This window comes from Mesoplodon mirus, assembly GCF_964341445.2.
Source record: "Mesoplodon mirus genome assembly, chromosome: 17".
In the NCBI taxonomy this organism is placed as follows: domain Eukaryota; kingdom Metazoa; phylum Chordata; class Mammalia; order Artiodactyla; family Ziphiidae; genus Mesoplodon; species Mesoplodon mirus.
The window spans coordinates 15,972,359-15,993,620 of record NC_138993.1 but is presented as its reverse complement, the minus strand read 5'-3'; the positions used below and the strand labels follow the sequence as shown (position 1 = coordinate 15,993,620).

General features: G+C 39.9%; 1 protein-coding gene across 1 annotated transcript in view; it reads left to right on the top strand.

The window, feature by feature from the left end:
• WDFY2 (WD repeat and FYVE domain containing 2) overlaps positions 1 to 21,262 on the top strand; it is a 169,712-nt gene that overhangs the window by 107,671 nt on the left and 40,779 nt on the right. The window contains exons 4-6 of the mRNA XM_082602061.1: positions 8,299 to 8,353; positions 12,642 to 12,792; positions 19,506 to 19,618. Coding sequence (XP_082458187.1) covers positions 8,299 to 8,353; positions 12,642 to 12,792; positions 19,506 to 19,618 — 319 coding nt within the window. The remainder of the gene's footprint in view (positions 1 to 8,298; positions 8,354 to 12,641; positions 12,793 to 19,505; positions 19,619 to 21,262) is intronic.

The following is a 21,262-nucleotide window of genomic DNA, read 5'->3' as shown; positions in this document are numbered from 1 at the left end:
TTATAACTGTTTTGTACATTAATTTGACAAAAAATTGAAAAGATGAGTAATATCTAAGGCTGATGAGATATGGGGAAATATACTGTCATATGAGGGCCAGATGGTGGGGAAATGAAATACTGCATACATCTAGAAAGTGATCTGGCAGAGTTTATTAAAATATTAAGTGTACACAATCTTTGAGGCCAGCAATCTTTTCAATATACACATTAGTTCATATGTTTATGCATTCAGAGACATTTCTTGCCATATTTTTGCAATAGTGAAAAATAGGAGACAAGCAGAATGAAGTCCATTTAATGGGGGATACTTGAATAAAAAATGGCATATCCATATTTTGGAGGGTGTTTTGTCCTGGAAAGATAGTTCTGATATATTATAAATGAAAAGAGCAAGTTGTAGAATGATATCTATAGTGTGATCCTATTTTGTACAGCAAAACAAACCAAAAAAACTATATATGTTTGCATAAGGGTTTTCTTTAGAAAAAAAAAAAAAAAGATGTGGAAGGATATCACAGACCTTTAACAAACACTGATTCCTTCAAAGGATTGAGACAGAGGGTGGAGATAATTACTAACCTCTTCCTTATATATACTGTATTGTTTGATCTATTACTGTGAGCATTAAAAACAGGTGTGATGAGAACCCAGCAGCTTTCCCTAAAATCAGGTTCCAGGCAAGGCTAATGATTCCTTTTCAACATTGATTCCTTCTCATGATTCCTTTTCAACATTGTACTAGAAGTTCTAGCTAATGCATAAGACAAAAAAATGGAAATAAAAGGTATACTGATTGGGATGGAAGAAATAAGACTATCTTGTTTGCAGAGAACATGATCATTTATGTAGAAAATCTAAAAGAATTGATAAAAAAAACTCATGGAACTTATAAGCAGTTATATTGAGGTTTCAGGATTCAAGGTTAATATACAAAAATCAGTCATTTCCTGTATATTGACAATGAACAAGTAGAAATTGAAATTAAAAACACAACACCATATACATTAGCACCCCAAAAGATGAATTAGTTTAGTGTAAATCTAACAAAATATGTACAAGATCTGTATGAGGAAAACTATGAAACTCTGGTGAATGAAGTCAAAGAACTAAACAAATAGATATTCCATGTTCATAGATAGGAACACTCAATACTGTCAGGATTTCACTTCTTCCCAGTTTGCTCTATAGATTCATTGCAATCCCACCATACAACCCACCAATCCTTGGTATTTACCCAAAGGACTTGAAAAATTATGTTCACACAAAAGTGCTCACACAGATGTTTATAGCAGCTTTATCTACAATTGTCAAAACTTGGAAGCAACCAAGATGTCCTTTAGTAGATGAATGGATGAGTAAACTGTGGTACATCCTGTCAATGGAGTATTATTCAGTGCTAAAAAGAAATGAGCAATCAAGCCATGCAAAGACATGGAGGAAACTTAAATGCATATTAGTAAATAAACGAAGTGCATCTGAAAAGGCTGCCTAATGTGTGATTCCAACTCTATGGCAATCTGGAAAAGGCAAAACTTTGGAGATGGTGAGTAGATCAGTAGTGCCAGGGCTTAAGTGGGAGAGAAAGATGACTAGGCAAAGCACAGAGGATTTTCAGGGCAGTGAAAATACTCTGTATGATACTCTGATGGTGGATATATGTCATTTTACATTTGTCAAAATCCACAGAATTTATAACACCAAGAGTGAAGCCTAGTGTAAACTGTGGGTTTTGGGTGATAATGATGTGTCAGTGTAGGTCATCAATTATAACAAATGTACCACTCTGGCGTGGGATGTTGATAAAGAGGGAGACTGTGCATGTGTGAAGACAGAGGCTTTATGAAAAATCTCTGTACTTGCCTCTCAATCTTGCTGTGAATCTAAAAATGCTCTTAAAACATAAAAATTAGGATGATAGATATGTAGACAGCTGAATATAAAGAAGGGAGGGTAGAGAGATGGGTAAAATAATTTAAGATGTGTATATCTTTGATTGGTCAATCCCAACAAGATAATCTAAGCTTCAGCCAAACTTTTACATTATATTGTTTGTAAGTTTAGTAGATAAAATCTTTTATAAAGTCAATTTGGTAATATCTATCAAATTTAAAGGGTCATATCCTCTGGTCCAGCAATTCTACTTCTAGATCTTTATTTTATTGAAATACTGCTAGAGATATAGTACATTTTATGTGATTATTTTTATATGCAACTCATTTTTAACTAAGATAATTGACATATAACATTATATTAGTTTCAAGTATACAACATAATGATTCAATATTTGTATATATGGCAAAATGATCACCACAAGCCTGTCTAACATTCATCACCACACACAGTTACAAATTTTTTTTCTTGTGATGAGAACTTTTAAGATCTACTCTATTAGCAACTTTCAAATATACAATGCAGTATTTTTAATTATAGTCACCATATTGTACATGATATCTCAGGACTTATTTTGTAACTGGAAGTTTGTGCCTTTTGATCACCTTCACCCCTTTTGATCATCCCACCCTGCCCTGCCCCTGGCAACCACCAGTCTGTCCTCTGTATCCATGAGTTCAGTTTTCTTTGGGGTGTTCTGTTTTGTTTTGTTAACGATTCCACATGTAAGCATGATCATATGGTATTTATCTTTCTCTGTCTGCCGTGTTTCACTTAGCATAATGCCCTCAAGGTCCATCCATGTTGTCACAGATGGCAAGTTTTTTTTATGGCTGAATAATATTCCATTATAGTTATATATCACATTTTCTCTATCCATTTATCCATCCATGGACACTTAGGTTGCTTCCATGTCTTGGCTATTTGTAAATAATGCTGCAATGAACATGGGAGTCACATATATGTTTTCAGGTCAGTATTTATGTTTTCTTTGGTTAAATACCCTGAGGAATAGCTGGATCATATGGTAGTTCTATTTTTAACTTTTTGAGGACCCTCCATACTGTTTTCCATCGTGGCTGCACCTGTTTACACTCCTACCAACAATACAGAAGGGTTTCCTTTTCTCCACACGCTTGCCAACACTTGTTGTCTTTTATCTTTTTGATAATGGCCATTCTAACAGGTGTGAGGTGATATCTCATTATGGTTTTGAATTACATTTCCTACATGATTAGTGATGTTGAGCACTTTTTCATCTACCTGTTGGCCATCTGTATGTCTTCTTTGGAAAAATTTCTGTTCAGATCCTTTGCCCAGTTTTAAATCATATTATTTGTGTTTTTTTTATTGAGTTGTTTGAGTTCTTTATATATTTTGGATATAACCTATTATCAGATATATGATTTGCAAATATTTTCTCTCATTCAGTAGGTCACTTTTTTGTTTTGTTGATGGTTTCCTTTGCTGTGCAGATTTTTAGTTTGATGTAGGTCCACTTGTTTAATTTTGTTCGTGTTGCCTTTGCTTTTGGTGTCATATCCAAAAAATCATCACCAAGACCAACATCAAGGAACTTATTTACCACCTATGTTTTCTTCTAGGCGTCTTACGGTCAGGTCTCATGTTCAAGTCTTCAATCCATTTTAAGTTAATTTTTGTATATGGTATAAGATCCTGGTCCAGTTTCATTGTTTTGCATGTGGCTGTCCAGTTTTCCCAACAGTTTATTGAAGAGACTCTCCTTTCCCCATTGTATATTCTTGGTTTCTTTGTCATAAATTGATTGACCATGTGATATTTTTTTTCTAACATCTTTATTGGAGTATAATTGCTTTACATTGTTGTGTTAGTTTCTGCTGTATAACAAAGTGAATCAGCTATATGCATATGTATATCCCCATATCCCCTCCTCCTTGCATCTCCCTCCCACCCTCCTTATCCCACCCCTCTAGGTGGTTGCAAAGCACCTAGCTGGTCTCCCTGTGCTATGTAGCTGCTTCCCACTAGCTATCTGTTTTACATTTGGTAGTGTATATATGTCATTGCTACTCTCACACTTCGTCACAGCTTACCCTTCCCCCTCTCCATGTCCTCAAGTCCATTCTCTACGTCTGTGTCTTTATTCTTGTCCCCTAGGTTCATCAGAATGTTTTTTTTTTTAGATGCCATATATATGTGTTAGCATACAGTTTTTGTTTTTCTCTTTCTGACTTACTTCACTCTGTATGACAGACTCTAGGTCCATCCACCTCACCACAAATAATTCAATTTCGTTTCTTTTTATGGCTGAATAATATTCCCTTGTATATATGTACCACATCTTCTTTATCCATTCATCTGTCAGTGGACACTTAGGTTGCTTCCATGTCTGGCTATTGTAAATAGAGCTGCAATGAACATTGTGGTACATGACTCTTTTTGAATTATGGTTTTCTCAGGGTATATGCCCAGTAGTGGGATTGCTGGGTCATATGGTAGTTCTATTTTTAGTTTTTTAAGGAACCTGCATACTGTTCTCCATAGTGGCTGTATCAATTTACATTCCCACCAACAGTGCAAGAGGGTTCCCTTTTCTCCACACCCTCTCCAGCATTTATTATTTGTAGATTTTTTTGATGATGGCCATTCCGACTGGTGTGAGGTGATACCTCATTGTAGTTTTGATTTGCATTTCTCTTACGATTAGTGGTGTTGAGCATCTTTTCTTGTGTTTGTTGGCAATCTGTGTATCTTCTTTGGAGAAGTGTCTATTTAGGTCTTCTGCCCATTTTTGGATTGGGTTGTTTGATATTGAGCTGCATGAGCTGCTTGTATATTTAGGAGATCAATCCTTTGTCAGTTGCTTTGTTTGCAAATATTTCCTCCCATTCTGAGGGTTGTCTTTTCATCTTTTTTATGGTTTCCTTTGCTGTGCAAAAGCTTTGAAGTTTCATTAGGTCCCATTTGTTTATTTTGGTTTTTATTTCCATTTCTCTAAGAGGTGGGTCAAAAAGGATCTTGCTGTGATTTATGTCATAGAGTGTTCTGCCTATGTTTTCGTCTAAGAGTTTTATAGTGTCTGGCCTTACATTTAGGTCTTTAATCCATTTTGAGTTTATTTTTGTGTATGGTGTTAGGAAGTGTTCTAATTTCATTCTTTTACATGTAGCTGTCCAGTTTTCCCAGCACCACTTATTGAAGAGGCTGTCTTTTCTCCACTGTATACTCTTGCCTCCTTTATCAAAGATAAGGTGACCGTATGTGTGTGGATTTATCTCTGGGCTTTCTATTCTGTTCTGTTGATCTATATTTCTGTTTTTGTGCCAGTACCATACTGTCTTGATTACTGTAGCTTTGTAGTATAGTCTGAAGTCAGGGAGCCTGATTCCTCCAGCTCCATTTTTCCTTCTCAAGATTGCTTTGGCTATTTGGGGTCTTTTGTGTTTCCATACAAATTGTACACTTTTTTGTTCTGGTTGTGTGAAAAATGCCATTGGCAGTTTGATTAGGATTGCATTGAATCTGTAGATTGCTTTGGGTAGTAGAGTCATTTTCACAATGTTGATTCTTCCAATCCAAGAACATGGTATATCTCTCCATCTGTTTGTATCATCTTTAATTTCTTTCATCAGTGTCTTATAGTTTTCTGCATACAGGTTTTTGTCTCCTTAGGTGGGTTTATTCCTAGGTATTTTATTCTTTTTGTTGCAATGGTAAATGGTAGTGTTTCCTTAATTTCTCTTTCAGACTTTTCATCATTAGTGTATAGGAATGTGAGAGATGTCTGTGCATTATTAATTTTGTATCCTGCTACTCTACCAAATTCATTGATTAGCTCTATTAGTTTTCTGGTAGCATTTTTAGGATTCTGTATGTATAGTATCATGTCATCTGCAAACAGTGACAGCTTTACTTCTTCTTTTCCGATTTGGATTCCTTTTATTTCTTTTTCTTCTCTGACTGCTGTGGCTAAAACTTCCAAAACTATGTTGAATAATAGCGGTGAGAGTAGGCAACTTTGTTTTCTTCCTGATCTTAGAGGAAATGGTTTCAGTTTTTCACCATTGAGAACGATGCTGGCTGTGGGTTCATGTGATATTTTTTTAATAAGGAAAACTGGAAGCAGTGTAAACATTTGTCAGTAGAATGACATTACAAAACATCCCATGCAGTCATTAAAAAGATTGAAGTTGATAAGTATGTACTCATATGGAATGATGTGCATGATTTGTTACCAGAAAAAAGTATTGTTAAATGATATTAATATTTTGTTTTATTATTCCAAGTATACTTTCCATAATAATTATCTCTGAGAAATGGTATCATAAGAGACTTTTTAGTGTTCATCCGTCTTACAATTCCTGGAATAGCATATTGTTTCTTTGATCAAAAAAGTAATAATGAGGGCTTCCCTGGTGGCGCAGTGGTTGAGAGTCCGCCTGCCGATGCAGGGGACACGGGTTCGTGCCCCGGTCCGGGAAGATCCCACATGCCGTGGAGCGCCTGGGCCCGTGAGCCATGGCCACTGAGCCTGTGCATCCGGAACCTGTGCTCCGCAACGGGAGAGGCCACAACAGTGAGAGGCACACGTACCACAAAAAAAAAAAAAAAAAAAAAAGTAATAATGAAAAAAAATGCTGGCAATTTCCCATGCTTTCTCCATGATTATGTATCTATTTTCACAGGAAAAACAAATGAACAAAAAATTAAGTTTACCTATGCAGTGAACTGGTAATTGTATTGTGTATGTGTATGTTAACCCTAAGCACAGATCTACAAGTTGTTTTATTTTATACCCTGCCTGTTTCCAAAATGAATTAATGTACCTTTTCCCCAAGCTAAAGAACCAATTCAGTATATTCAAAATAGCATATGCACTAGATGAACTCAGTAAACACTTGCTCAAATAACAATCGTCTTTAAGAAATTTGTTTTGTGTGTGTTTGTTAGGAAATTTGGGGCACTCTAAAGTATGGGGCCCAGGGTTGAGCTACTCTTGCCGAGTATTAAGGATGGTAGTGAACCGTTGCTCAGACACGTGCGTGGCTTCTTACCCACACTATAAGCTCCTTATGGGAAAACAACTTGACTTCTTTAAAAATTAGTCTTCTCTCTTCAGTTGTGAGTCTAGCTCTTCAGAAACGAGAAATGAATATAGTGCTGCTCCTTGAAGGAATAATGATACGAATTTTTAAAGTGACAAATTGAATAATGTTATTACTGAGACAATCATGGTGAAGAAAATCCATTTGTAGATAAGCTTCTTAAGGAGGGCTGGGATGGAAAAGCAGACACCCAGAGAAGCTTTGTTACCGTGTTCATTCTCTCGCCTCACCTTGTGCTTTATTTAACTTTGTGGCATCTATCACAAAAACAGTATAATTATTTACTTCTGAAAAATCACACCAACTATATGAACTCAGTAAATACCCAGATTGCAAGTCACGAGTCTGTGTGTCTGTCCTCCCACCACGTTTCTTGAAGTCATCAAGGAGAAATTCTGGAAGCCTCCAAATGTTTTGAAAAGACTCATTGTTCTGTTTTTAAGTTCAGATAAAGGCATCAATTTATTACTTCGCAGCTTTCCTTATATTTGGTAGCCTACTGTTTAAGACTATATGGGCATTTTGCATTTGAAAGAAGGTAAGGGACTCAAAACCTGGCTGGGGCTTATAAACACTTGGTTGGCTTCTACATATAGGTCACTGTATGTGCTTAGGTGAAGCATGCAAACATACTCACACACAAAATCACCTCCTATGTGTCCTCACAAAGAGTACACACAATGTGTTATATAGAAACTGATATTTTTTAGTACATTTGACATCCAAACTAACCTCGTCAGATTGGGAGATACCTTTTACATGTCCATTTTTTCACTGTTTGTTGACTACGTACTGTACCAAAGCACTGTGCCAGGTGCCATAGGGATATAGGGATGAGTAAGATGCAGCCTTGAGAAGCTTGTTGTACCAGGAAATAAGCTACTGTTATTAGAAACAGAATCTTTAAAATAGCTCATTTATTTCCCTAGTAGAGGATTGCCATCCGTTTGCTCACTGGCCAGAGCCTTGCAAAATTTCAGTTGTGGCACCACAGAGAGAAAAGTAATTTGAATCGGATTTACCTTCAAAATTGACCAGGATCAAGACTTTGAACTTGATCCAGTTTTCTTCTCATGTATACTTGAAAAAAAAAAAAATCAACTTCAGAGTTATAAGGTAAAAACTATGATAATTGCATTGGATTGTAATTATGATTGTTACTTTTAAAGAGGTACAGAAAATGCTGAGTTGATTGGCAAAATACTAATGTTAGATATAATTCATTGATGATGTTTGCTTCATACAATCCGGTTTTACCAAAACATATTTATTCACTTGAAGAATTTCTTTTTGCTTAATATTTTTCTTCTCTTTTGCAGGAGTTTCTTTTATCAGAAGATTATAACAAGATGACTCCTGTGAAAAACTATCAAGGTAGGAACGAGAGCAGTGTTTTCATTGTCTTAGACTGTGAAATGTTTCTCAGTGGCTTCCACTGCCACAAGAGAGGGCTTAACTTTACAGTAGTCAGCGGGAACAAAAGTAAATAATTATACTGTTTTTGTGATAGATGCCACAAAGTTAAATAAAGCACAAGGTGAGGCGAGAGAATGAACGCAGTAACAAAGCAGCAACCCTTGTGGTGAATATTATCCCCGTTTTTGAATTAAGAAGCAGAGGCCCAAAGAGATTGGGCGTGTGGTCTTGTAGCTGGTAAAGTGTGAAGCCAGACCAGATCAGTGTGACTCCAGAACGCACAGCCTTTGTCCTTCGTCTGCCCGCTCCACCCCACTGCCTGGAAACTCTGCGGCAGACTTGGAGAGTGGGGTCCAGGGTTGGCTTTCCATGGAGCTCCTTTCATTTTTGGGTAAATATTTTAAAAGGCTGAAAGTGTTCATATTGTCTAAGGGAAGGAACTCAGGTTTTATTGTGTCTTCAACATTGGCAGTGTACTGTAAGCCCTTTATATAGTATAGATCAGGAGCAATTTTCACTGAGGATTTTTTTCATCCAGGCCAATGTCAGGGGTCAGAACATTAGAGGTAGACGTCATTTCACTTAGACGTCATTTCATCCAAATCTCGTGACCTCATTCATGATCATCCAGCCTCTCCTCTGATACCCTCCGAAGACATAGCAGCCCCTCCTGATTTTGGAAAATTCTAAGCATTGAGTTCTTTATTTCTAGATTTTGAGCCAAAATTCCTTTCCCTATGGATTTATTCTTTAATTTTTTTTCACATATCACTTATCCAGTATTTATTGAGTACCTATTGTGTTCCAATAACTGAGAATTATAATAGTGAACAAGACATGCATAGTATCTATGCATCCCCCATGAAAATAGATGCAAAAAAAATCTACACAAAATTTCAGCAGATCAAATTCAGCAATATAGAAAAAGGTAAGTACATCACAACCAAGTGAGGTTTATTCCCAAAAGAAATGAAAGTAAGGACAGATATTTTTATACCCTTATGCATAGCAGCATTATTCACAATAGCCAAAAAGTGGAAACAACCTAAATGTTCATGTATGAATGAATGGATAAACAAAATGTATATCAATACAGCGAATTCTTATTTGGCCATAAAAAGGGAATGAAGTACTGATACCTGCTACAATATGGATGAATCTTGAAAACATGCTAAGTGAAAGAAACTAGACACAAAAAACCATACATAGTATGATTACAGTTATATGAAATGTCACGAGTAGGAGAATCCATAGAGACAGAAAGTAAATTAGTGGTTACCCAGGGATGGGGAAGAGGGAATTGGGGGTATGGGTTTCTTTTTGAGGTGATGGAACTGTTCTGGAAATAGTACATTTTCTATGATGATTGCACAACATTGTGAATATACTAAAGATCAGTGAATTATACACTCTTAACATGGTTTAAATGGTGAATTTTATATTATGTGAGCTGTATCTCAGTTAACATTTTTTAAAAGGTCAGTGATACCAAAACCAGACAAAGACATTACAAGAAAGGAAAACTACAGCCCAATATCTCTCATGAGCTTAGATGTAAAAATCTTCAAAAAAAATACTAGCAAATCCAACAATGTATGAAAAGAATTATACACGATGACCAAGTGGGGTTTATTCCAGATATGCAAAGCTGGTTCAACGTTTGAAAATCAGTGTAACCCATCACATGAAAAGGCTAAAGAAGAAAAATCATATGATCATATTAATTGATGCAGAAGAAGCATTTGATAAAATCTGACACCCATTCATGATAAAAACTCTCAGCAAATTACAAATAGAGGGGAATTTCCTCAACTTGAGAGAGAAACGTCTATAAAAAACTATAGCTAATGTCATACAGTTGACCCTTGAATAGTGCAGGGGTAAAGGGTACCAGCCCTCCCCACAGTGGATAATCCATGTATAATTTATAGTCGGGCCTCTGTATCCACGGTTCCTCCATATCGCGGTTCCTCCGTGTCGCGGTTCCTCCACATCCGCGGATTCAACCAAGCTCGGATCGTGTAGTACTGTAGTATTTACTGTTGAAAAACATCTGCGTATAAGTGGACCCACGCGGTTCAAATGTGCATTGTTCAAGAGTCAACTGTACTTAATTGTGAGAAACTGGATGCTTCCTCCCTAAGATCAAGGTCATGGCTCCTATTTAAGAAGTACAGCCAGGCTTCAAGCCCAGGTTCCTAAAGCTTAACAATACGTACGTATCTTCAAAGGGTTTCTTTTCGAATAAGAGAATTCTGTCACCTTAGAAAGATTATGTGCTTTGAGTTTTAGGGTTTGTTTTTTGTTTGTTTTTGTTTGTCTTTTCAGTAGTCATAGGCAGCCTGACAGAGAAAGAGAACCAACTTTGGCAGAGAGACTAGGGTTTTAATTCTAGCCTAATCACTCATTGATTATGTAGCTTTGAGCAAGTCACGTAACATTTTTGAGCCTCCGTCTCCTCCTCTGGCAGCTCAGAGGGCTGTAAACCCCCTTATCTTCTGGGTTACTGTCATCCCCTTAGACTTACAAAGTAACAGAAAGATCAAAGGCCCCTGCATGAGAAAAGGGAGGGAAGCGCTGGGGACCACTTTCGGCCTGCAATAAACGTGGGTACAGTTGAAAGTGAACCATTAAAGAGTTTGCTTTTATTCCACCATTGGTGGAACTTAAATTGGGCATTTGATGACACAGACATGACAAGATCTTCAGAAGTTTCTCCAGGAAGTCCCATACGTTTTGATCTTAATGATGGCTGATTCTCTGAAAGGCAGTTACTGTGTAGAGATGTTAACAGTATTATTGTTTCTATACCCCTTCTAGATCCCTTTAGATTCTCCAAGCGCCAAATATCAGATTTTAAAACATCAGGCATTTGGTGAAATGTCTGTCCCGGAGGTATTCACTATGGTTCTGACTGTATTGTTTGTTAGCCAGCCTAGAGGCGCCATCATGGCAAGGCTGGGTTGTGTCTGTAAAAGGAGGAAACCGCCCACCTTTGCAGCGCCATTACAGTGACTAAGTGAGATGATATCTTTGAGTACCTGGCACTTGTTAGACTCGGAAATTGGCAGTGATGCTGTTATTACTGATAGACCTGCATTGAGCCATCCACGTCCAGTCCTGTTTTCATGATCCATGTGGGAAGCTGATGTCTTCTCTGTCACCTTGTCACACACAGGATGAGTCTCCTCTCGCCCACCAGGCTGCCAGCTCCCGGGCACAGCGCCCAGTGGGTCCAAGTTCCGGGATATCAGTCTTTATTTATTCCAGTCAGCTCTGTTCAGTGGCCGTGGACCCCTTATACCTCTCCCCCTGGAATTGTGTAAGAGGAAGAAAGCGAATATTTTACTGATTTTATTTGGTAATTGAGAAGCCATGAGATTGGCCAAAGTACTCAACTCGATCGTGCCTCGGTTTGCCCACATGTAAAATAGGGAGATGGAGTGGATGACATGAATAGCCCTCTAACTCTGAAACTGTGTGCGGCAGTACTTCCGTGATGGTGTTGTCCTTGTATGTAAGCAACCCTGGGAAATTTGCTCTCATTATCTCATGTATGCTTTGACGTAAGGGATGTTTCATTCTTTTTTCTATGGCACTTGGGAATAATTCTGCCCTCCTCTCCAAGCTCCAAGCATTTGATTTCTCACAGAAAATTCATCTAGAACTTTGTTGTGGGTTTAAAAGCCAGCCTTCATCAAAAGAACAGTAATGCTCTTTGCTTTTTTTAAAGCTTAACTAAACAGACACCAGTGAGTTTATTAGCAGAACATTGTTCTTAATGTGTTTTGTAGTCACACTGATCTGCCTTTCTCTAGTCCAGCAGTTCTAACGTGTCTGAGAGAGGTGGTCCAGGCCCTTTGGGTGTTAGGAAAATTTTCTTTCTTTTTTTTTTTTTTAAATTAATTAATTTATTTTTTGGCCACGCCACGTGGCATGTGGGATCTTAATTCCCCAACCAGGAATCGAACCCACACGCCCTGCATTGGAAGCATGGAATCTTAACCACTGGACCACCAGGGAAGTCCCGGGAAACTTTTCTTATGGAAACGCGGATGTGGTCTTCTCCAGGGGCATGCCTGTCCCCCTGATGAGAACCACTGTTCTAGCCCTTGTTTGTAATGGTTATCTACTGTTCAGCTTACTCTGGGGCGGGGAGGAGAGAACGATGCATCTCTGTGGACCATGCTTTACCAGCCTCTTTTAGGATGCTTTATGGGTTGTTTTCTTGTCTCTTGGCTTTTAGCGCATCAAAGCAGAGTGACGATGATCCTGTTTGTCCTGGAGCTGGAGTGGGTGCTGAGCACGGGACAGGACAAGCAATTTGCCTGGCACTGCTCTGAGAGTGGGCAACGCCTGGGAGGTTATCGCACCAGCGCTGTGGCCTCGGGCCTGCAGTATCCTTTGCTGGACAAAATCCCTTGGTGGGAACTTAGCTGTTGACTTCTTTCTTTCATGAACATTTTAGGTATGTGCAACTTGAAAGTTTCTTGTTTTATTTGCTAGTTGCCCTACTGATTAAGATGCTTATAGACTTTCCTAACACATAAATTATCAAGGGTCTTCATGTAGGTGGAGTAAAGTAATTTCACCTGAAAGAAGTTACTGCCGAGCAGGTTGTGGGTCTGCTGTGATACAAAGTCTGACATCTAGACAGTACACAGCCCAGATTTGTGAGCCTCAGCTGTCAGAAAGAATTATGGAACATGGAGATAAAACCGTCACTGAAATATACAGTCTTTTATTTTTGAACAGAAATGATTTACACATAGTTATTAAGGTTGGAAACATTCCCATTTGGGCGCCTGGCAGCAGAACCACAGGATTCCTATTCATTTTAAGAATATTTATGGAGAGGCCACCATGCCGGGACCAGAGTAGGCTGACTGGTATCTACACAGTCATGCTCCGCACAGTCTTTGTTCCAGGTACCAGACTTTTCCAGGATATGTAGAACGATATTAACTCTTATCTCTCAAGTCTCCAGGGTCCATGTGCTCAGTGTGAACGCCTGCCAATGCTGGGTACTCCTCACATCCAGCCCCCTGGGCTCCAGTGAACACAGGCCTGACAAGGGAGAAGCCTGTATTGGTGATGTTACCACTCTGAGGAGTAAAGGGCCCTGAGTTTCTTCTCTAGAAAGCGTAGAATCTGGGCTTCCCTGGTGGCGCAGTGGTTGAGAGTCCGCCTGCTGATGCAGGGGATGCGGGTTCGTGCCCCGGTCCGGGAAGATCCCACATGCCGCGGAGCGGCTGGGCCCGTGAGCCATGGCCGCTGAGCCTGCGCGTCCGGAGCCTGTGCTCCGCAACGGGAGAGGCCACAGCAGTGAGAGGCCCGCGTACCGCAAAAAAACAAAAACAAAAAACAAAACGAAAAGCATAGACTCTCTCCACCTTCTGACAAATGAGGAAATAGTTATACACAGATCACTTGTCTGCAAAAACAGGATGAAACAGTAAGACTTGCTTTCAGATTTTCATCTAGTATTTATATGCCTGTTCAGTGATTTGCAACCACCTGACAAAGTATTGCACCTTGCTGTTTCCTTGCAGACATGTGGCCGTAGTTTGTGTGTGTGTGTGTGTGTGTGTGTGTGTGTGTGTTTAGGCTAATGTCACTCTTATTTTCCAACTGGAAGGGCAAGATGAAGAAACTGAGAATGGCCATATGGAAGGCTGTAAAAGTGGCATGTTACCAAGAAGACCAGAAACAAGGGCAACAAGGAATGGAAATCAAGATCAACTTATCTTTGAGAGGGTGCTTAAAGAAAGAAACTCCAAAGTTTACTTTCTAAAAGCTGGTTCAGACAAGCATGATGCTTGAATTGAAATACATGAACTCTCCTGCCAATGGATTAATGATTTCTTGTAGTGTTAGTATTGGATCTCCCTTAGAGATCATCCATCCAATTTCTCATTTACAGGTGAGCCAGCTGAAGCCCAGAGAGGGTCACATGCCTTATCTGCAGCCACCCAGCTGGTATGTAGGAAAATCACCACCAGAACCCAGGTCTTCTGCCTTGGACTGCTGGGTTTTCCCATTATACTGCATTCTCCCTCTGAGAACAGAACTAATGGCATAAATATAATTTGTTCTTAACATGCTGGCTTCTATATCACTAGCCAAGCCTAGTGATGTATCTTCTGTATCACCTAACCAAACCAAGGAGTATAGGAAAAAATACAGATCTTGCCCTTAAGAAGTTTACTTTTTAAATGATCTGAAAATGAAAACAAAAAACCCCACAAATACACAGAATTAAACGTGTCCTGACTCTTATAGTCTTTGACTCCTCTCTTCCGGCATCTCCAAACGTCATCTTCATTTTTCGACTCTTCTTTGCCATCTGGTTTACCAAGCAGAAAAAAATCACGTGACTGGCTGTCAGAAACTTGTGTGTGTAGTGAAAGCCTCAGGCTTCCTTCCCCAGTGCAAATGACCCTCCGGTCCAACCTTGCTATTAAGGTGGAAGGCAGCTGCAATACCGCAGACAGAGAGGCCCTTCCAGAAGACTCCCTCGCCTCTACCAGACCTGCCTCCTTAGCTCCAATTCTGGAACCACAGTGCCAGCCCTTGCACCTGGGAGCATCTGTCTGCCTGGTATCTTCCCAGTGCCGCGTGCTGATGCATAACAATACTGCTTTTGCAGCCGAGACCCACGCAACCTTCCCAAGGCTGCAGGGTTTTTTCTGGGAGCTGCCTTATGCATAGATTGTTAACGGGCAACCCATACAGCGTTGGGGTTCATGTTAAAATCCAGTTTTTAAACATGCTTTTTTCATGGGAACCCTCCTCCCGCACCTCACCCCTCCTCTTCTTTCTGCCACCTGTACTTACGGTTTTTGGTTTTTTGGTCTTTTTGGTTTTTCCGTTTTTTAGTGATAAGGAAAGGAAGAAGATCTGTTAAAATACCATAAAATGTTCAGAATAATATTATGGCCCCTGTTTCTCTTCATGGTGGGTACTGGTGGTGTACATAAGAGTTTTCTACAGACGGGTTGATTCTCTCCCATCTACACCTCAGATAGTCAAGCCAACAAGTGATAGAATAAGTCAGATTGACATCACCCCTTTTCCTCTTCTTTCAGGCCTCTTAGCAGAGAAGTAAATAAGCAATGAAAGTAACCAAAATTCAAGTAGAGAAATAAATGATGACAGAGACTGACTAGTTCACAAGTTGAATTATCAATTTCGGAATCACCTCAAAATCTTTGTTGCTTTGGCTAAAGATCTGATGCTTCAAATATTAAGTGAACTATCATGTTAACCACAACAAGAGTAATACGAAAGTGAAGGTGAGGAAAAAGAAGAAAATATCTTATTCCCTGAGAGTTTACACGCGCTTCTACATAAGGTTACTTTGTTCACTATCAAAACATAAAGACCGGGGGCTTCCCTGGTGGCGCAGTGGTTGAGAGTCCGCCTGCCGATGCAGGGGACACGGGAGGATCCCGCATGCCACGGAGCGGCTGGGCCCGTGAGCCATGGCCGCTGAGCCTGCGCATCCGGAGCCTGTGCTCCGCAAAGGGAGAGGCCACGACGGTGAGAGGCCCGCGTACCACAAAAAAAAAAAAAAAAAAAAACATAAAGACCTAATTCTCAATTTTCACGTGTAGAAAAGCCTCAGAGAGGCTCAAAAAGATTAAGAAACCTTCTCGAGGTCACATGACTGTTACCTGGCAGAACCAGGATTAGAACTCGGGTATTAAAATCTTTGAGCTAGCCCTCTGCACAACTAGATATAGCAGAGCGGAGGTATTTCCCAAAGGTCCCATGGCAGGTTGATGTAAGAAATAGAACTGTTTTCCTTCCCCACTTCAATTGCTGGTCTTTATTTTTGTGAATACTTTACCTAGCCACACCTTTCAGTCTGTCATTTGACCAAGTTTTGGTCACATTTTTCATGCTTCCACAAAACTAATTCAGGTACTCTTCATTTTAAGAATTTATTCCTGTTGGAGATATTTCCAAGATGTCACCCTATATAGTCCAATGCCGTTCCACCAGGCATTCTCTTCTATCTATTCCTATTCGTGGAAAGAGTGTTGAAAAGCTATTAAGATTATCCTGATTTTCATATTTCCTCATATCATACTAAATGCCAATCACTCTGGCTTTGAGCATTATTATAAACTCTTAGGGTTTTGTTTTTTAATAATCAGTATATTTCAGTAAATTGCCCCCCCCCCTTTTTTGATGCTCATATTGTCCCATCTTTGGCCAGTAAGAGCCACATCATATTGGCTCCTATGTCTTTTTGATACAGCCCCACTAGCCTTTGATAGCATCTTTGCTTTTTGACACGACATGTCTTAAGCTTATCTGGTACCTTCCTGTCCCAGTCCTGGAATCGGCCACTTCTCTTAGTGAGGAATAGTATTCAGAGATAGCTAGCAAGTATATGTATGTGTATTTTAAAAAAGAAAATAAATGATTAGTTCACATAATATTTCTAATTCAAATTTAACATTATAGCGTTTTTACTTCTTTTTTTTTCTTTTTTGCGGTACGCGGGCCTCTCACTGTTGTGGCCTCTCCCATTGCGGAGCACAGGCTCCGGACACGCAGGCTCAGCGGCCATGGCTCACGGGCCCAGCCGCTCTACGGTATGTGGGATCTTCCCAGACCGGGGCATGAACCCGCGTCCCCTGCATCGGCAGGCGGACTCTCAACCACTGTGCCACCAGGGGAGCCCCTTTACTTCATTTTTGTACTTGATTCTTTTGGGCTAAAAACCTTTGTTCCTAAACATCAGCATAATTCTTTATTTGCTTTATCCCATGGTATATTTAAGTTGTTTTAAATAGTAATAGCAATATTATAATAGCAAGACTACTGAATAAGATTTTAGATTTTTTTTTGCAGCTTTCTTTGTCCTGAGAATATATTCTACCAAGAATGTATAGTCAAAATGCTGTGTTTTAAAGTCACTTGAAATAATTCTTTTAACTCTGTGGTTATATCAGCAAGTTGACAGTAGGTTTATTCACTTTACTTTGTTGTCGATTTAGGGGATTTAAAAAAATTTATGAATATTTTTCACATGTAACATAATTACAAGATTCCATAATGGAAACAATGTAATGAAGGAGAAGTCTCACTACCACCCCTTTCCCCTCAGCTTGTTTCTCACTTTTCCATTGGCAGCCATTTTTGATCAATCTTGATTTATCAAAGTGCTTCCTTTTGTAAATATAAGCACACACACACACTTATATTTATGCTTCCCTCTTTCTTATACGAAGGTAGTGTAGCATATAAACTTCCATAAACCTTGGCTTTCCCCCAGACACACTTAATAATATATCCTGGAGGGACTTCCCTGGTGGTCCAGTGGTTAGGACTCGGTGCTTCCAGTGCAGGGGTGCAGGTTCGATCCCCTTGGGGAACTAAGATCGCACATGCCGTGGAGTGCAGCCAAAATTTTTTTAAAATAATAATAAATATAAAGTTAACAGAAGGCTATTAAGGCTGTAACATCTAAGTCTCTATTTAAAATATATTTATATATATATAAAATTATATATCCTGGAAATTACTCCATGTCAAATTTCCCAGCTGTGTAGTATTCTTTTGCATGGATGTATCATAGTTAATAAGTCCTCTTTTGATGGACTTCTGGGTTGTTTTCAAACTTTAGCTCTTACTGTAATACAGAGTGAATAGCTTCAGGCATGTGTCAATTCATATTTTGGCCATTGTGCCTCTGGGGTAGACCTCTACAAGTAGGAATGCTAGGCGTTACCAACCAGGGAAGCTCACTAGAGACTCAGGGCCTTGGGTAGTTACTGGAGACTGACTGGTCACACAGGCACCCTCTTCCTGCATGTACCAAAATTCCAGACTCCCATAAGGAGGACTTCCCTGGTGTCCAGTGCTTAAGACTCCGTGCTTCCACTGCAGGGGGCACGGTTTCAATCCCTGGTCAGGGAACTAAGATCCCACATGCTGCGTGGAGTGACCAAAAGAAACAAAACAAATGAACCAGACTCCCAGAAGGAAAGCAGGTGTTTGGCATAAACCATATTGTTTGTACAGTTAAGGCACAGTCAGCCACTTTTGTCTGTTAATGGTGGGAAGCCTCCTGAAATCCAAGTTCCCAGATGCCAGGCCAATCTTATAACAGCAGCCTTTCAAAGGATAGCCTGCTAGGTTAATTTTTTTTTTTTTTTTTTTTTTTGCAAAGCACCATTGTCATTTCTTGAACTATCCATTCATGTATCTTGCCTGTTCTTTATTAGGTTTGTAATCTTCTTCTGGATTGATCTTTTTATATTAGGTATTCAAGCCTTTGGTGACATCAGTTGCAAATATATTTTCCAGTTTGTCTTGTGCTTTGCTTATGGCATTTGTTTGTTGTTTGTGTATTTGAGTCGTGGCTTTTTCCACTCCAAGGTTATAAAGGAACTCTCCCATCTAGAACTTATAATTTTCATTTTTTACCTTGGAGTTCATCCTGGTATAAAGTGAAGTACAAATCCTGTTTTATTTTTCCAAATGACTGGTTCAGTTTGTGCCAGCTTTTCTTTTCACCCTTCTTTTCCTTATTCATTTGAAAAGCCACCTTTATCAGATATGTACTAAATTTCTGCCTGCTTTGGGGCCTATTTCTAGACTTTCTTTTCTGTTCCGTTGGTCTGTTTGTCTATTTAAGCACCATACTTGCAATTAAAGAGACTTTATAACATGCTTTAATATCTGTTAGGGCTAACCTCCCCCATCACAATACCGTATTACTCTTATTTTCAGAGTATTCCTGGCTCTTCTTGCTTATTTATTTTTCTATGTGAACTTTAGAATGAACATACCTAACTGTAGGAAAAAAAAAACCTACATGTATGTTGATACTTTAATAGGGATTATATTAAATTCATAAATTTATATTGTGAAAATTGACATGCTTATCACGTTGAGTCTTATTGTCCAGTAAGTAATGTCTTTCATTTTGTTATGTCCACTTTTTGTGTCTTTCAGCATTATATTCAAGTTCTCCTCCCATGAGATTTGTGCATTTCTTTGACATTTATGCTTTTTCTGGTGTGTGTGTGGAGAGAGGGGGGTAAACCATCCACTCACTTTTGAGAAACGATCCTTAATGCTTACATGATAGATTTGATGTTGAAACCCGGCATGTGTTTATTGGTGACCACTCAGGCCAAGTAACCATCCTCAAACTGGAGCAAGAAAACTGCACCCTGGTCACAACATTCAGAGGACATACAGGTGGGATTGAAAGCAGACCCTCCATGTGCTGCTCTCACAGTGACCTGTCGCCTGCTGCATGTTCTGATGTTCACAAGATGTGATGTGAAAGTGACGAGGTACAATCTGGGCTTGTGCGAAGATACACGTGATACGTGTGATTGATTTCAGAATGGTTCAGTAAGATACAATGTCAGAAATGTTCTCCAGGGCCTCCCTGGTGGTGCAGTGGTTGAGAGTCCGCCTGCCGATGCAGGGGATACGGGTTCGTGCCCCGGTCTGGGAGGATCCCATATGCCGCGGAGCGGCTGGGCCCGTGAGCCATGGCCGCTGGGCCTGTGTGTCCGGAGCCTGTGCTCCGCAATGGGAGAGGCCACAACAGTGAGAGGCCCGCGTACAGCAAAAAAAAAAAAAAAAAAAAAAAAAAAGAAATGTTCTCCATCAGTCAAACAAAAGAGCAAACAGTCTATTTCAAAAATGGTGGTGATTTGGTTGTCATGCTACCCTGGAGAAAGCCCTTGTTTGCATATGTTAATGAGGCATTGTTTGAGGCTGTGTGGCAACTGCACAGTTGGACAGAAGGACAGCTGCCTCCGTCTGTCCTTGCCATCCTTGGAGCAAGAAGATGGTATGCAAGACAGACTCCTCCTTCCAAGACAAATGAAATGAAAAATAGATTTGTCATGGGTAGCTAGCCTACATAAAAAGGTACGAGTTCCTCTTTAATTTTCCTTCCTCTGGGGCTCTTTTCAAGGCCCGCTTTATGTTACTGGTCTGCTCAAGGTCATGTAAGCGAGGTGATAGACTGTATCCACACTTAACCTTTGAAAGACTTGAGTAAATGATGATGACTAATTTTTTACTAGTATTTTTAACGTGTGATGTTGACCCTGGAGAATGAATAACAGCCTGTTTTCCTGGTTCTTAATGGGCTTCTGTGTCTTCTGCAGTTTACCAGCCCATGATTCAGTAGAGAACAAGGTTAATATATGAGTTTAGACATCATATAAGAAAAATGTAGGTGAATGAGGATGTAAAATGGGGTAGTACCTAGCTCATAAGGGATTTCCTAAAGGGAAAAAGAGCAATGCAATAAAGAGAAAATTGAATCCAGGGGAAAGATTCATAAAAGATCATCTTAATTATCTACACCCGAGGCAGGAAGAGCACATAGAAACCTCCCCTGTGGATAGAGCCCAGGTCTTTCCTGATTGGATTTCTCTTTTTAGCCACCTACACTCTGACCAAGCCTGGCCTGGTGGGGACCTGAAACTATCTCACGTCAGGATTGTTTCACTGCTGAGTTCAGTTCCCTAATCCTTGGCTTCCCTTAACTCCACCTGCGCTTGTTCTTGCCCTTGTTGAGGAGTCCTTCCCTTGACCCCTCACTGCCCAGCATCTCTGCCCCATCTTCCCTTCCTCCCCATCACTTCAGCCACACGTTTCCCAGCATACTTAGTTCAGGCCCCCTTGTTCCTCCTTGTCGGTAAATTTCACCTGTGGTTCAGAGTATCCAGGCCTCTCCTGCGCACTCAGCCGCGGAGTCTGCACTCAGGTTTGGGGCCACAGCACGAGCCTCAGCTCATCGCCCCCAGTGCAGTCGTCGTCATTCCAGTCCAGGCTGAGGAGTTGCCTCACAGCCCCTCACGTAACCCGGCTCTAAGT